This window comes from Alligator sinensis, unplaced genomic scaffold, assembly GCF_000455745.1.
Source record: "Alligator sinensis unplaced genomic scaffold, ASM45574v1 scaffold1086_3, whole genome shotgun sequence".
Classification (NCBI taxonomy): domain Eukaryota; kingdom Metazoa; phylum Chordata; order Crocodylia; family Alligatoridae; genus Alligator; species Alligator sinensis.
Window position 1 is genome coordinate 2,174,597 of NW_005841975.1, and position 17,258 is coordinate 2,191,854.

Sequence of the window (17,258 nt, forward strand, 5' to 3'; positions counted from 1 at the left end):
CCAGCAAAGTGTGGTACATCCGTGGGTCAACATCTACAAGCTCCCTGCAACAGTGGTCTTGTTTTGCAGGTTTCTTATTGACAGCCTGTAGTTGCTCACTAGCCTCAGAAAGCTATTACCATAAATTGCCAGTGTTTGGTCACATTACTCCAAGTTAATGTTGCTGCTTATCAGGGTTGCTGGAATTACATTGCAGCTGGCTCTGCAATCCATCAGGAATCGATTCAGTCATTGATCTCATAGAATGGTTGCAAGTATGGCAGCTGAATTGAGTGGCAGCTTTCTTCTTTGGTACTACTGCACTGAAAGCATTTGTATCTTTCTGGAAACGTCCTCCTCTTTGCTGGCTCTCTCTTCATCCTGCTGCTTTCTTTTCCTGAGTTAGCTGGAGCCCTGGGATATAAAGTGCTCACATTTCTTGCCCCCCTTGTACTGTTGCCCATAGGCTGGGCCTTTTTGGCTGCATCTTTTTGTGATGCTTTCCACATGATTCCATTAGACCAGGATGCTCCCAGGTTAGTTGGTGGGGCCTAATCTTGACTGGGCTCTGTTAGCTTGATAGTGCTGTGCTTGTTATATGCTAGCATCTTATTGTTTTACTCCTTTCCCTGAACAGTTTAGTTGCCTTTCCCATTGGGATACATTTCTCTGGGGTTAGCACTGCTTCTCCTAACCGTTTCTCCTGTAAGCTAGAATCAAATGTCCTCTAACATTCCTGTCTCTAATTAACTAATCTAATGTTTCCAAAGTGATATATAAACAGCAAAGTTGTCAGCTCTGTAATAATCTATTCCCTCTTGTTCCTTGGTTTGGGGTAAAGAACAATTTCTCTCTCAAATGTTCTGCTGTGTGGCGTCACAGTACTTATCAAATACCTTTATAGCGGTTTCAGGCATTATTCCTGGCAAGTCTCACTCACTTCTCATCCTGTCTTCCCAGTGTGATGGTAAAAAAAGTTTTATCTTTATTTTCTCATTTTCATCCCCAACAGTTAGCTCTGTATGTAGCCTCATTTCTTACATCCACTGCTTCCATGCTTCTGCCAGGCTGTAGACTAGAAATCCAGCTTTCACACTCATCTGAGTTCTTCCAAGCTGCCTGTCCACTGCTTGAGGTGTTGCTTTAATTTCTGGTTATCAGCCTCTCTTCCTTCCTGTGGGTTTCACTAGGACTGACCACTGCCACCATGCTTGTAAAATTAAACCGGATCTTTAAGAGGACTCTTCCCAGATACAACCACTACAACTCCCCTTCTGTCATGTGCAAACAGATCAACCTCCTGCCACCTCCTCCAAATTCTTCACTTCTGCAACCTGCGCATCTTCTTCCTGGTTTCAAGCTATTTGCTACAAATTGGACCCTTCAAAATCCTTGCTTGAATCATTCACTTTCCTAAAATCTGACATTGCTTGTTTTACCCCTCTGTTTTTGATGTTTTAGGAGAAAACTTTGTGACCCCAAAGCACATGTAAGCTGCTAAAGAATCAAACTCCAGCCTAAAATACAAATCTGTTCTTCCCACTGGCTCTTTGGGGGACTCTCCTCTCCCCACCATAGTTGGAGGAGTTCTCATCCTCTACTCCTAACCTTTGCATCTGTCAGTCTCTCTTCTGCCTCTCACTTCCCTGTATACCGTGCCTTCTGCCACTGCTAAATCATTCTCTTGCTCCCCCTCTCCCTCCACATAGACTCTTAACAGGCTATCTATTGCTTTTTACAGCACATATCCTAATAGCATCCCATCTAGCTCTCCAGACCACTGAGTGGGCATGGTTTCAATCTTATTGAAAACTGTGGGAGGTGGCAGGCAACTGCATTAGGAGCTTCAGCTCCACTGACAGTGATGGGAGATGGCAGCTATTTTGAATTAGGGAAAATTGAATGCTGGCAGCTTTTAATCATATTTTCATGCAGTAAGTGGAAAAAAATCCCCAAATCACTAAAATAAAATTGCAAGTTGGCAACACTGCATCTGCTGAACTGGGAACCAGCTCAGTGCAGCACATCTTCATAGCTAAACAATCAAACAATCAGAGCTTGTCAACTACAGATGGGTCCTTCAGGAGCACAGGCCTCGCTGTTCCTCCTGAAGTCAGTGAAAGTTCTAGCAGTGACTTCAGTGAGAGTGGAGTTAGGCCAGTGCCAAGTACTTGTGAAAGCCTTGCTCCGAAATGAAAAGCACAAGAGAGAATAGATATTTAGATTACAGAGCTGACAACTCTTCTTCTCACATATAACTTTGGAGACTTTAGATTCCCTAATTAGAGACGGACTTGTTTATGAGAGGCATGATTCCAACTTACAGGATAAATTGTTGAGAAACGGAGCTAACCCGAGGGAAACGTCTCCAACAAGAAAGGGCAGCTAAACAGTCCAGGGAAAAGAAAGGAAAAAAACAAAACAAAAAAACAAAGACAAATGCTGGTGCAGAATGAGTACAACAGGGTCAATCTTGCTTATTTTTAAAGTAAAGCATTTCACAGTCTTCCCAACAGCACATTCCAATGTGCTTAATTCACTGCAGTTAATGTCAGTGCACTTAATTCATTCTTAATTCAGACAGCTGTTTCAACTGACATGTGTCTGTTTCTACCTGGCTATGCCAATTAAGTTGGAAAAGGATGGAGATAGAATAGCTCTATTCCACCACTCTATCCTCCTTGATGCGATTGTCTCTCCAAGAGAGAATATACCAGACATTAAACATATTCTGAGCACATCTACACAAGACGCTAAATAAGCAATAGACTAATTCTACTGCACATTAGCATGTCACAGCAAAAGCCATGCTAATACGCTAACGCGCAGTAGAATTAGCCTACTGTGCATTAGCATCACTTAAAAAGACATGTGCTAGCACTACTGCACATAATATCTGTTATTACAGGTACTACACTTAATGTGCCATAACTACAGTGCATTAATGAATGACATGCCTGCTGTAATGTGGTAAAAAGATGGGCTGGGAAGAAATGGGTTATAAAACATTTAATTAGTCTGTGAGTTGAAAGACTCAGGGTGGAGTGCTCTAGATATGTCCTGGTAATCAGAGATCCCATCAGGATCATCAGTATTACCTGGGAACCTATTTATCTCCAGTCAGGCTCCCAGTATCTACTGATGCGTTATATGTATTGACTGTTCCTACCATGTTGTTTCCCAGCTGTATTTCCACTCCTCCCTAGGGGTATACACTGGAGACTAGCCTGTTTGCAAAGGCAGGCTAGATTTGCAATTTTTTATTTATTTTATTTTTTTATTTAACCTTTTTATTTGCATGCAGTGGATAAAGATCAGGAGCAAGCCATTCAAATGGGCATGGAGTTCCTTTTTGTGAACTCTGAGTTGGTACATTTCATTCCTCTAAGAGGAATCCCAGCAATCCAAGGTCATAAACTATTTCATGCTTTTGACCACATTTTAAAGAGGCTGCATTTCCTGGGCATCTCCTCTGCTATCCATAACCTCATAGTCCATCTCCCATCCTGTCTATGGTTCATACCAGCCCTGTGGCAACTCCCTCAAGCAGTAGCTTTTATGAAAGTGCTGCATGCATTATAGCTGGGGGAAATAAGGAGCCAGGACCACATGACTAGCTAGTTCCCTGTATCCTATCAGGAAGTTGCTTCATTGATCCCCAATGATCCACTGGAAACCACTGCTCTGTAGCCTGCTTTTCTCACGCCCCAAGGAACGGACTCTAAGGCATCTATATATTAACAGAACCTTTGAGATGAAAGGCAAACAGCTTCAGCATTTCATCAAAGAGTACAGACTCCTTTTCTCCTGAACAGCATTAAAGGCAGGATGAATCAGCTGATGCAGCACTCCTTCAAGCTTTGTCAGAAAAAAATATGTTCATATTTTAAGAAGGGTTATGGACATGGTCAAGGTTGCTGGGTATGTAAATTAACCTACTCAAACCACTTCCTCAAGCTCTGCTTGAAGGAATCCTGCTGTGTTCCTTCTTTGCATTTATTTTGAAAATTACAGTTTCCTCCAACACAAACTCTGAACTCCCTACCCACATCGATAACATTCTCTACTCACATTGATATGCGACTCATTCAAATGAAACTGCAATGCAGTTTTTATGGATTAAATATTTGAAAGGCTTTTTCTCTTTAAATATATTACAGGCAGAAAGGCAAAACAAACTTTGTTTTTCCTGATTATAATATGCCTCACCATTTCTCCAATAAGTGGCTCTAAATTTTACCATAATGGGCCACAATCCTTCAACTGTATTTTTATGGAGATGGATCCTTGAGGAGATACAATGACTCTGATCAGATAGAAAGATCTGAAGAATCAGAGCCTAGAAGATATGAACAACTCTACTACAAGGAAAAAGGGAAAGGGGCTTTACTGTGTACCAGTTAGTGAGTGGTATCTGCTTCTGTACATAATCTTGCCCTTTGATTAAGTGACAACTAAACTGTGGTAACTTACCTTAGCCCTCAGTGAAAGAGGAGTAACATGAGTTAGCTTCCACCTGCTGAGGATAAGAATGCATTCATAGGCAGTTACTTTTGGATTATTTGACACACAGTAAAGCTCCCCTTCCTTTTAAGCTGCAGTGAACTGTTTTTATGTCCATAGCTGCAGTCCCTTAGGAGATGCATCCACATGAAACTAGAGACCCTAAAGTAGAAATCTACAGAGGAAACATTTTGATGCAGCTTCTGCTACAGATCATTTCTCTTTGTGTTTACGAAGATGAAAATAACACAAACATTGCTTCTGCTTGCTGATCACTGTGCCCCAGGCTTTTGGATGAACTTTAGTGTATCTTCATTCCTGCAGAATATGACGTAGTGGAATACCATAATAAAAGCCAGCGGTCCAGTACACCAATGGATGTGCTTCAGACGGGGAAGAGCATTTGCGAGGGATATGCCGGGCTCTTTGAACAGATGTGCAGGTAAATTAAGGTCAGAAACATTCAATGCCAGGGAGAGTGAATGGTAATTGTCATCTCTGTGCCTATTCTGTCTCCCTTTACATCGACTAATCTGACTTTAAGCAGGACTTGAAAAACTTTAGCTTTCAAACCATGCTGTGGAATAACAGAGAGTCCTAGAAAGGTCAATTTTGCTTTTCCCTTCCCCCCACCCCCCAGCATAATTTACTTTGTGCCATCTGCTGAGCTTCGCGTTGCATTAACATAATGGTAGATGAATGTACGGGGATAATTTGGTTAGAAGAGTCTGTGGTTTTTTCTTTGAGTATCTCTGCATCTGAAGGTTAAACGAATGGCAAGGCTGGAACGCAGAAGAACATCAGTGCAACCGGCTCACACGTTAGAGGCAGTTGTATAATTATGGAAGCATCAGCATGAGCCTTTCCAAAATTCTCTGTAAATATCCTCACATCTCAGCTAGAAGAAGGACTGCAGTAGCTAGCTCCTATCTAGCACTTTCCATCAGTAGATCCCTAGGGGCTTTGCAAAGGAGCTACTATTTATAGATCAAATTCCATCCACCTTCTGCATGCAAGTAGCTTGTTGACATAGGTGAGAAGGATTTGTCCCCTAAAGGACCAAGAGTAGACTTTGACAAACAATTATAAAGGCCGTTTTTGTACAAGGAGACTCCTTTCTTGGCAGAAAATGCACTCTGCTTTGATTCCAAGAAAAGCCATTAGTGCAAACGATATGGGGGGGAGCAGGGTCTTCCTTCTCCTCTGTGAAGTTTGTGACTTACAGTAGTTTTAAGATTAAAATGAAGATGCATCACAAAAGTAGACACAGTAACTGCTTTTCGGGGACTCTGCCACATGGAAATCGTATCACATTTAGGTGCTTACGTGCGGTTAGGTATCCAATAGGTATCTAATCTATGGAATAGGTTTTTGTCCAAAGCCTTTTAAGGCAGGTATAGTGCAAGTTACTTCACCATAGCAGATTTGCTAGTAAAGACACCAATAGCTGTCAGTTGCCCCACTTGCACATAACCATTTGGTTAAATATAAAAATACATGATGCTGGAGGAAGTAGGAACAGGAAGATGGAGCTTGATAAATTTGTAATTGGGATTATGTGATGGGAGTTGCTTGTGATAGCTGGAAACTGGATCAAGTGACCCAGGAAAGCCCTATCCCCTGTGTTCCTCTAATACGAAATTAATTTTGCCTTTAGCTGAAAGATGGGCCTCTAAATTACCCTTTACAAAATGGAGCCCATTCCAGTTGGTTGAAACAATGGTCTCCAATATACAAGTGGGCTGCAAAATATCAGTTATTAATTGAAAGGTATCAATAATCACTGAAACCTCTCTCCATTCCTAGAATGCTTGGAAATATGCATGGCCAACTTCTCTCCCAACTGTAAATTTGTCCCAATAAAAGGTATTACAAAAGAAAAAAACGTATATCTTAAAACAGTGGTCACCAACCAGCGGATCTTGATCTACCGGTAGATAGATCTCGGAGCCTCTTGGAGTCGAGCCAAGGCTGGGGGCTGAGTGCCCACATGCATGCACACGTGTGCCCCAGCCCAGCAGATCAGTCCATGGGGGAGGGAAGGGGTAGGGGCTAGATCGAGGCCCCCACGATGAAGGAGAGTACTGCAGAGGCAGGAGCAGGGCTAAGTTGAGTGGGGCCCCGGCCAGGTGGGACTTACCAGCTGGGGAGGTGCACCCCCAAATAATTTTCTCTCAATCTAGCCCTCTGTCCCCTCCCCACAGACTTACCTGCTGAGGGGAGGGGTGGCAGCATCACACAGTAGATCTTGGGTTGCTTTTAAACGCCAAAAGTGATCTCCTACTTAAAAAGTTTGGACACCACTGTCTTAAAATATACAATGTAAAATATACATTGATAATTGAAATCTTCAGTGATAGAAAAAAGGGACTTTAAAAAAAAGTGTGAAATGTGAATGTGGAGAATGAGTCTAGCCAACTTTACAGTATCCCATGACACTAGATTGTGTAGTTTAAAGCAAACAATAAAAATTAAGAAACAATGATTATCCAGTATAATTTTATAATTTCATTTTTATTATATTTGAAATAACCACCAATTAGAGAAACATACTGCAAAAAATCAATGCCCATTTTGTTCATTAAAAAATAATCTATCCAAGAACCTGTTTGAGATTCACACATTCAGATCAGCTATTCTTCCTGAATAGAGGCTATCACCTTCCTTGACTTCAGGTTGATTACTCATTTTATGATTCCGCAAACTCCCAAGGTAGCTAGTCTTTTGCTTTTATCAAATATTAACTGAATATTGACCCTGCAGACTCTCCTCCTCACTAACTGTAATATAGTTTCTCCGTTTCTCCCATCAAAGACAATTCTATTTTGCAAGAGGCTCTTCGTTGCCTTTTCTGAACCCACTACACGCAATCCAAGACTTTTGTATGAAGACAGTACAGAAAGAACAGATTTCCCAATTTTAGAAGTTTCCCAAGGCCGGTATTTTAAAAAAATGATGCCTTAAAATTACGCTTCTTAATACTACATTGAGGCAATGCGAGCACCCCACAACTCCTGTAGAAATCAGTGGTTGACACCAATGACACCCTATCATTTGAGTGAGGACAGTGGTTCCTGGCATAAATGGTGGGAAGTCATTTTAACTTCTGCTCAAGGAGACAGACCTATAATTGACCAGCTGACAGTCCCATAGCTGGGGAAGGTAGAACATTTTTGGAGGCTGCTACTAAGATACCAAGCCTAAAATGCCGATTTTCAACGGTTAGACATATTCAAAATGAACTTAAAATTAGATTTCAGCAATATTTACCACCAAATGTCCTGGGTTGGTGCCAATGAACTCTAGGAGGTTGCTAGCAGCAGGGAAGGGGCTGTAAACCCCTCAGCACAGACCCAGGCAAAAAAGAAACTGACTGGAAATGGCTAGTGTGAATACTCAGACTGGCTGGCATTTCGAAGGGCTCAATATAGGCATTTGAAGCAAAGTTGTCTGTAGTTTCTAATGCATATTTAACTGTCAAGGTTTGTTTTTATTCAGATATCCTGGGAAAGAGCATACATTGATACCCAACTGGCCTTCTCCCCCTGCTGTCTATCTAACCACATCTGCTTTTTGCCTCTTCTATATTCAATAACTCATCCTTTTACTCTCCCAAACGGAGCTTCAGTCCTTCTACCCCATGCCATGAATATTTTTGTTGCCTTTTTCTTTAACATACCCATTTCTTTTCTTTTCCTTTTTTTCTTAAAAAAAAGATGAATTAATCGAAATTGGGCCCAGAATGAAAGGAAAAGATAAGCAGTTGAGTTACACAATAGCACTAACACATTGCATTGTATTGTAACATCTCTGTTTAAACGCAGACCAACATCTTGCCAACTTTTAATCATCTCAGTGCACTGAGCAGAAGTTTCCACTGAAATGGCTAATGTCAGTTTAAATTGCTTCTTCTAGTCCCCATTACCTCATCTTTCATATCATCATCTGCCATCATGTTGTCCAATCTACTGACTTTGTTAATTGTTACTGGAGCTCCTCACTAGTCCTCGCTAATCTAAGTGATCTGTATAAACTCGTTTAATTGAAGGATGAAAGAGAGCTGGCTACTTGCTCAGTCTCCTTGCCAATACAGGATTCTTTCTACACAGTTATGCAATTACAGTTTTGTTAAATGGTTTTCTTATAAAGGCATTTCTGTCACTTCCCTTGGGAGACCCAAGCACATTCTAGTATCTCTGTCCATTGAGACAGTTTACTAATAGTCTTCCAAAATGTGTGTGGGCCTGGCAAAGAAAGGTAGGACTTGACTTTTGATCCCTTGTTTCAAAGGCTGGGATTTTTCAAAGGTATCAAAGGAACTATAGACCCAACTCCTCGTAAATTAGTGGGAATTATATGCCTAGCTCTCATCCAGTCCATTTTAAAATCCTACTATCAGTCTTCCTTGAAGTCACGGGTGGGCAAAATATGGCCCGTGGGCCAGGTGTGGCCCGCTAGGCCATTCTATCTGGCCTGTGGGGCCCCTAAAAAATTTAGAAAATTAATATTTATTTGCCCCTGGCTGCCTGTCATGCGGCCCTCAATGGCTTGCCAAAACTCAGTACGTGGCCCTCCACCTGAAATAATTGCCTGTCCCTGCACTAAGCCAACCCATGATCTCGGTCACACCAGCATAAAAATCATGTCATCTCCGATTCACGTCAATGGAATTTCTTGGGGTTTATTGCCCTGTTCCACAGGAAAATGCGACTTATGCAGAGTTCAGGGCTGGCACAGACTGATTCACCTTGTAAGATCTGCTGCACGGAGCAATAGACTGTTCAGTGCAAGTCTTGGTAGAGTCTTGCCCAGCCTGTCTTTCCATACCTCCAATTACAGGCCCTCTCTCACAAACTCCATATCACATGTTGGCACTGGCTTAAGAAATGTTTCCTCATATGTAATTTAACTTTCTTTAAGAACATACTCCTTATCTCATTATTTCCCAGATAACACATATAGTCTCTGACCTTTAACAGAACAGTTTATACAGTGATATCTTATCCTAGTCCACCATCCCCCTCAGTCTCTCTCCTCTTCAGGCTATGTAGCTTGATCTCCTACAGTAGTTCCAAATTCATTGTACCCTTGTCTTGGTGTCACTGCAGTTGCAATCCCTTGATCCTTCCCTAATTTTACAATATTTTTTCTGAAAGGGCCTAATGCAAAGCTACTGAAGTTCTGAAGCAAGAATAATTTTTCAGTCTTGCAATAAGGCCACTAAGAAGACCATGACTGCCTGTAATAGTCCACAGGCACAGCAAAATGGGAGCCTAGGGCTGCATGATGAGGGTTCATTGGTGTTATGGTTATACAAATATGGCAAAAAATCGTTTCAAAATAAGGGCAAAAGTCCAGATTGGCTTTTTAGGCACCATCTAGACTCCAGTATGCCAGGAAGAGAGATATCCTAAGTTCTAGACTCTTCTTAGTTTGACAGGATTCTCACACACAGCCCAGGGGAGTGCCATAACCAAAAGTCTAGATAATTGAGAAAGGCTACATATGGAAACTCCTTTCCCCTCACCGTCATGCTTACCCTTTCTTGTTGAAAGCTATGCCACTGTGCAATCAAGAGTGCAAAAGTCATGGGACCAGAAGGAGTAAGCAATAGCACTAGCCTGTCTACTAATGATTAGGGCACTGACCTGAGGGCTGGGGCCCCCTAAGTTTGTTTCACCTCAGGCAAAGGAAGTCCTAGTATGCAGGTGTCCCACTTCTTGGGCAACTTCTCTAACCATTAGGCCCTGTTAACTAAAAGATGGGTGGTGACGTTCCCACTTACTTCCCACAGCATGTTTTTGAGTGGAGGTGACTAGTTTTGCACTGAACTGAATGTTATGGGGGTCCAGCAGTTATACAGAGAATATGCCACAGGATTAGACTCCTCCAGGGCCCTGACAGAGTTTAGGTGGGAGTTGGGAGCCTAGGGAGTTTCTGTGCGTGTGGAAGCCTGTGTGTAGGCTTTCACAGTCCAGAAATGAAGGCATAACATAGACTTAGACACAAATTTTGCAGTTGCTGGATTGGGGGGTGGGGGCAGCAGGAGATCTTCTGAATTGCTTTTTGCAGTTTAGAACCCTGAATTCTACCTACATCCTGTTCAGTCATTTTGCTTACCAATCTGAATCTGGCATGGTGGGGGTTGAGTAGTCCTGTACAAAGCTGCCTTATTACCAAACCACCTTTAAGTGAGATTTCTCTCTCTAAAAGGATGCTCTCCCTGTTGTTCCGAAGCAGCACCACACTATCAACTCATAGCCAATTCATCAGCTATTAACTCCAGGTTTCTCCATAGTGCCTGCTGCTATGTAAATAGCCATCCATCATTTCATAACCGTACTACTTATTTGCCCTAGACATATCACTTTGCATCTGAGTCAAATCCGTATTGTGCAGATAATCTTGTTTCTAAAGTACACAGCTTATTACTTTAAGCAGCTGCTGCATTTAATACAAGATTTTTCAATGAACTAGAAAAATTTCAGTTTCAGCCTATGCAGAAGATGATCTGTTTAAACAAAACAAATTTGGACAAATGTTCAAACAGGATTCCAGAGTGTTTAATTCCCATTTACTCTCTCATGACAGAGACATTGATTTCTATACTCTTTAATATTTGCTTCCAGAAAAATAATTTCAATTGCTTAAAAAATGATCATCCAAGAAATCCAAGATATTTTCCTGCAGTTAGAAGGTATAAATTTGTTCTAGAGATGAATGTCTGCCATGATTTTCTCTAATTTGAGGTAGCCTTAGAGATGACTCCAAAGAATCACAAGATTGAGGAAATCTAACACAGCCTGTTGTCTTAGCCCAAAGTACACTGAATGCACTATTAAACTAGTGACCAAGAAGTTGTACAAAGTACAGAAAAGAAAATAGCACTCCCCAAATCTTCTGGGAAAGCCTGTGATAAAGAAGTGACTTCACATTATACTAGGAAGGTGCCCCAGAGTTGATCACATAGCACCCTGTATAGAGACATCCACCACCAGAGCTCAGTAAGAGGTGGTCTCTTGTTGACCAAAAATATTATATGCTGCATATGAAACCATGGTTTCTAAGGAACCTAGATTCTAGTTCTGAGTGAAATGCTAAATTTTAAGTCATCCTAAAATTTTGAATATGTAGAAATGGAAATCATCCGAGCATAAGATACTGCTTCAAAAGTCTCTTCCATCCTTCCAAGGATCGCAGGTATTCAGTGCATGAAGTTGTCAGGATATTCTAAAGGGTATGGCTATAAAACTGGACAGACCTTTCAAGGGGATTCTGACCATGCCTGGAATGCAGTTTACCTGGATGGAAGGTGGCATCTGCTGGACAGCACCTGGGGAAGCGGCTCAGTTGATGATTCCTGTAGGAATTTCACATTCAGGTATGGGATCCCCCTTTTTTTTTTTTAATTCAATGCACCAACTCAGCTAGTAATGGGGCATGAGAAGGGGCAGGGTAGAAGTGTGTGGAATGGAGATAGTATTAAGATTATTATTTTCTGGGTCAGGAGTAAGAAGCAGATACTGTTTGTCATAATTTAAAAAAAGGCCTCATAAAAGGACTAGAGTAAAACGTTCTAAAGCCCCTTAGGGCACCATGGGCATTTCCAATTGGGAAAAATCCTAATTCCCTAGTGGGGAAGTCTAAAAGTCAACCAAAGCACTTGAACACATGAAATTCTTAAGTCTCTTGGTAAACCTGCAATTAGAAGGGCATCATTCTGATATCTATCACTAGAAATGAGTAGTCCTAGTCTGCTTTTTTGTTGTGATGCCTGAGAACCCAGAGGACCGTATAAATCTGCACCTTCATATTATGAAAGAGTTGGTTCTAAATCTGCATGAAAGGCAGCAATATTAAGACTTTGCTGCTACAAATGCTTATGAACATGCTTAATTTTAAGCAGATACATTTCCTTAATGGAAATCAAACAGATCATGTGTGTGCTTAAGCATGTATGCAAGTGCCTTCATTTATGTCCTTGAAAAGGTCAAAGAAAAAAAATAAATAAATAAGTGGGTGCCTTTCAGACTGAAAAAAAAAATGGGACTTCGGAGTGTTGTGGGGTGTATAGGCAACATAGGACTGGGCCCTTATCCCCTCTAGCTGTTCATGTGAAAACAACCTATTAAGAAAGATAATAATGGATAGGCATATCATCCACTTTCCACACACTGCTTTGTCTTCTAAAATAGCATGACACTGATTTTTCATTTTGCAAGTTTGAAGACTGTCAGCAAACAATCACTTTCTATGTTATTCTCACCTCTTCCCTCATATTGTTTTCCCAGATACAATGAATTTTATTTTCTTACGCACCCGGCCCTGTTTATTAATAACCATTTCCCAGAAAACAGCAACTGGCAGCTTCTTAAGCCCACTCTGACGCTGAAAGAGTTTGAGAACAACGTGTGGCACAAGAGTAATTTTTATACAGTGGGCATGCTGTGCGCTCACCCGGACACACCCATCATCCAAACAGGTAACAGCACACTGCTGGCAACAATGGCAGGCAAGGTTCTTTGGATAGATGTGATATCTTTTATTAGACCAAATAAATAGCTGGAAAAAAGTTCTTTGCAAGCTTTTGGGTACAAACACACTTCTTCAGGCATTGGGAGACTCACAACCACCCTGCTGGTAACAATGTAAGTCAGACACATCTGGATTCATGGTACCCTGCTATTCTGATGAGTCACTTTTCCAGCTCACGGCTGACAAGCACTTGGATTCTGTTTTTTAAATTTTAGCTGTTAAACAATACCCAGGGGATACAAAAATCCCTTTTACCATTTCAGGACTAGTGGTTTGGAACTAGAAGAGTTATTGCCCATTATGATCGGCTACTTAAACTTAGTCCCATCTTAGCAGCTATGAAAATTCCACTACACCTCAAATAAAGCCAGTTTTTTTTTTTTTAAATGTCTGAAGTCTGACTCCTGTTTACCACAGATACCTATGTAAGCATCCTGACTTTTAGACAAACTGACCAGCTGGCAACCCCTTTTTCCCCTCAGTCAAGCCACTTATTCAGGTAGCAACTCTTGACTTCCAGGCCTGACTTCAGGTCCACATTTTCAAAAGCCCAATGTTTGCAAAAATCAGAACTGGGTCTTTTAACTTACAAGCGACTGAAAGAATTTAACATAATTCAAAAAGAGATTAGCTCATTTTATGAATGTTTTGAATACCCCAAGTTGTCATAATCAAGGACAATAATAATTTTGGAAGGAATATTCAGACACAGGCTTTTGGGCTTACATGCGTGTCAAATTCTTAGTGTAACAGGAGGGACGGCAGGGTCGCCGTGCTAGCCCCTGTCGCCTCCTCTACTGTGCCAAGCTTCGGACTTGCACCCTCCTATTCTTGCCCGCCACAACTTTGATGATATCTGCATTTTTAATAGGGAGGCTACCTCTCTTCCACTTGGCCACAGTTCTCCTGCTCCGGGTGTTCTGTATCTCTAAGCCTTATGGGCCTTCTCTGTACGCCGCCCTTCTCACTAGGGCCTTCTCTGTACTGCTGCCCCTCTCACTGGGGCTCTCCACACCCACACAGGGGCTTCTCCATAATGCTGCCCCTCTCCTGGGGCTCTCCGCACCCCCACTGGGGCCTTCTCTGTAGTGCTGCCCTCTCACCGGGCTCTTCCCTCTGCAAGGCTGCCCTCTCACAGGGCTCTTCTCTGGAGCTAGGGGTCTGTACCCCTGAACTCCGTGCCCTCACTGGGGCTGGAGTCCTCACTCTACCGTGAGTCCCCTATGAGGCCTCCTCCATCCCCTTACAGCCTCACCCAAACCACCGGTGTAAACAAACTGAAACATAAACACAAGCCCCTGGGCTACAAAGCAAACATAAGCCTCCAGTTAAACTGCGCTCAGGCCTACCAGGGTTCTGTCACCCGGTGGTGACCAACTCTGCTCTGGCATCCTGGCTCTGCTTCTCTTTTCTTTCTGGCAGGGCCATTTGTCTTTTCTTTCTGGCAGGGAGCTCCTTCTGCCTTGGCTGCTGGTAGGGAACCCCCAGCCTGGCCTCCTGCCTGTGGTTTATATAGGCCAGGCCCTGGCCCTTCTTTCAGCCGGCTAGGCAGGTGTAACTCATTAGCCCCCTTTTGTTGCCTTGGCGACCGGCACCTGACAAGCCTTCCTGGCTCTCGTAGTAGCAGGCACCTTAGTGTCCTGCTACACTTAGCATTAACCTCAGCTGCTTTCCACAGGGCTCATCTGAAGCATTTGGGACTAGCTATAGAGCCCTTGGTCTGGTCAAGCCTAGCAATTCCCTAAAGTGTGAGCAACTAGAGACTTAACTGAAAGCAATGCAACAGCTCCTGCAGGCTTTGATATCCTACAGCATCCAAGACCCATGGGCAATTCCCTTTCATGTCTCATGAAATATAAGCAAGTATCCTAAAAACAAGGACCCACCTCTGCCCTGTTCCTTCTGAAGGGCATAGATTTGACAGGCAGTTGACAAGTTATAACCAACCAACTGCATCCCTTTTGTTTCAGTGCCAGGATGGCTGGTGACCCAGTGGGACAGGCAGTCCTCCTGGTCATTCTGTATGTAGGAATTTTATATCAATATAAAAGTAAATGCCTAAACCGTCTCTTTTCTTTTGTACTTCACAGTAAATGGAAAAGCAACCATCTCTGTCGAGAGCCGTTCTCCAGCATTATTTATGTATAAGATGAAGGGAACAAAGGAACATGGTTTAATGACTTTAAAGAAAAATGGGATGAAGCTGGAGGTCTACCCCCAGATGACTGGGAATCACAAGTTAGAGGTCTTTGCCAAGCCCCACAAAGGCTCCGAGGACCTCTACAACTGTGTGCTGGAATATACCCTTGAGTGCAACTCTGTGGACAAAAACATTTGTTTTCCAAAGGACCTCCATCAGCCTGTAGGGCCCAGCTGGTTCACAGAGCGACAAGGGTTCCTGAGGCCATCACACCCTGACCCCATCATTCACACCAATGATGGCCGGTGCTCCATCACCTTTACCTTGAGCAAAGATCTAAGTGTCTTAGCCTCACTGCACTCTGATAACAGCAGCTTAACTGAGGATGTGACAAGGCGATACATCATGCAAATCCATCGTGGAACCCAGATTGAGTTCAAGATCCATCTCCCCCACTCAGGGAACTTCGTTCTTAAAATCTATACCAAGAAGAAGGCTGACTCAGGCAACTACAATTATATCTTCAACTACCTCATCTCCTGCCCAAACACTGAAGTGAAATGGCCAGTTTTCCCCCAGTATTACAGTAAATGGGCAGAAGACTACGAACTACTGGAACCCCTTTCTGGGTTGCTGCCAGCCAATCGCAATGTTCATTTTAAGCTCAAGCTGCATGGTATAGCCAAGGTGTTTGTTCAGTGTGAAAACACTTGTCCTCTGACATTGAGTAAAGATGGCTTCTGGGAAGGAACTTTTAACACTTCTGGATGCACAGAGGTATTTGTCATGGTGCTAGAGAATGCTAACCACAAGTTCTACTCCCATATCTTGAAGTATGAAGTAGAAACCCAATAAAGTCTCTCCCTAACTTGCCCAAAACAACATTTCAGCATGTCCAAGAACTGTATCATTTTATGTGATCATTAGCTCCCTTCCTCTAGCAAATATAGAACTGTGTGTTCATATTTTTGGAAGAGCCAGTGCTTGAACAAGATCAAAACAACCAAGCAAAGATCTGTAATCGTTATGAAGGGGGCAGTAGGGTAGGGACTTCAAAATATTACACCAATATTTAGGCAATACCATCCAAAAAATGAATCAAGGAAAGCAATTGACTTTGTCCACAATTCATTAAGCAACAACGACTGGTTCCTGAAACATCATGCATCACAAAAGAAGATTTACCATAGCAACTTTGAGTAGCAATATGGCATGGAAGTAGTTTAAAGATCTTTCAACCAGGATTTCTGTGCATTTCTAGCTTGGCAGCAAAATACATCCCAGGGAAGAGACATGCTATTGGGAGAAGTTTCATTAATTGAAGGCTTTCTTGTGCACTTCATTGTCTTACAAATCTACATTATATTCTAAAGTGACTGTTTTTACAGCTTTCATCTGAAATTTAATAAATGATTTTTACCTCATTCATATTTTTACATGAATTGGAGCATTTGAGTTATAAACACTTCAGCTATAATGTTGTAGCTAATTCTGTTATCTTGGCCACAAAATTGGTTCTCAGCTTTACAAAGAGAAACAGTTATACTGAGATTAACATTAGTTCTCAAAGCTAATATTTAAAAAGGACCCTAAACTGTTTATACAGGACAGCAACTACTGAACTTGATAGTTATTTGGGATATTAGCCCGGAAATAAAAAAAAGAATAAATCAAAGGAATTTGGGTCCATACAGAAATGTGACTGCTAATCACTAACTTTATACACAAAACCAGTCTGTGCCCTAAACACAGAAAAAATTGCATGCAAAAATCAGAGCGGTCTTCTTCTTCGCCTTACTTTATTAATCAATGAAAAAAAATGTGCGACAAACCACAAAATTAAACTTCCTATTCATAAAAAATGTAAAATGTCCATAAATCTGTGAGATCCAAGAAACAGCATTTTGTTTGAAATTAAATTTTTTAAAAGTCAGTTTCTCTCATTCTATTTATTGTATTTATGGAATGACTTTAGCTTCTGCTGTTGACAGAAAAAATAGCTAACAATTCATCTTCCAGAACACCAACAAAAGTAGTGCTTTAGTGACTGGAGGGAGAGTGATGAGGCCTATGAACAATTCTAAAGCCCTCCAGAAACACC

General features: G+C 41.9%; 1 protein-coding gene across 3 annotated transcripts in view; it reads left to right on the plus strand.

Annotated features, from left to right (window-relative positions):
• The window catches only part of KY (kyphoscoliosis peptidase), a 41,948-nt gene extending 24,751 nt beyond the window's left edge, over positions 1-17,197 (plus strand). For all 3 annotated transcript variants that reach the window (XM_025200824.1, XM_025200826.1, XM_025200825.1), the window contains 4 exons: positions 4,807-4,924; positions 11,675-11,863; positions 12,774-12,964; positions 15,108-17,197. In XM_025200824.1, the coding sequence (XP_025056609.1) occupies positions 4,807-4,924; positions 11,675-11,863; positions 12,774-12,964; positions 15,108-16,012 (1,403 nt within the window). In that variant the 3' untranslated portion in view covers positions 16,013-17,197. The remainder of the gene's footprint in view (positions 1-4,806; positions 4,925-11,674; positions 11,864-12,773; positions 12,965-15,107) is intronic.
• The last annotated feature ends 61 nt before the right edge of the window (positions 17,198-17,258 follow it).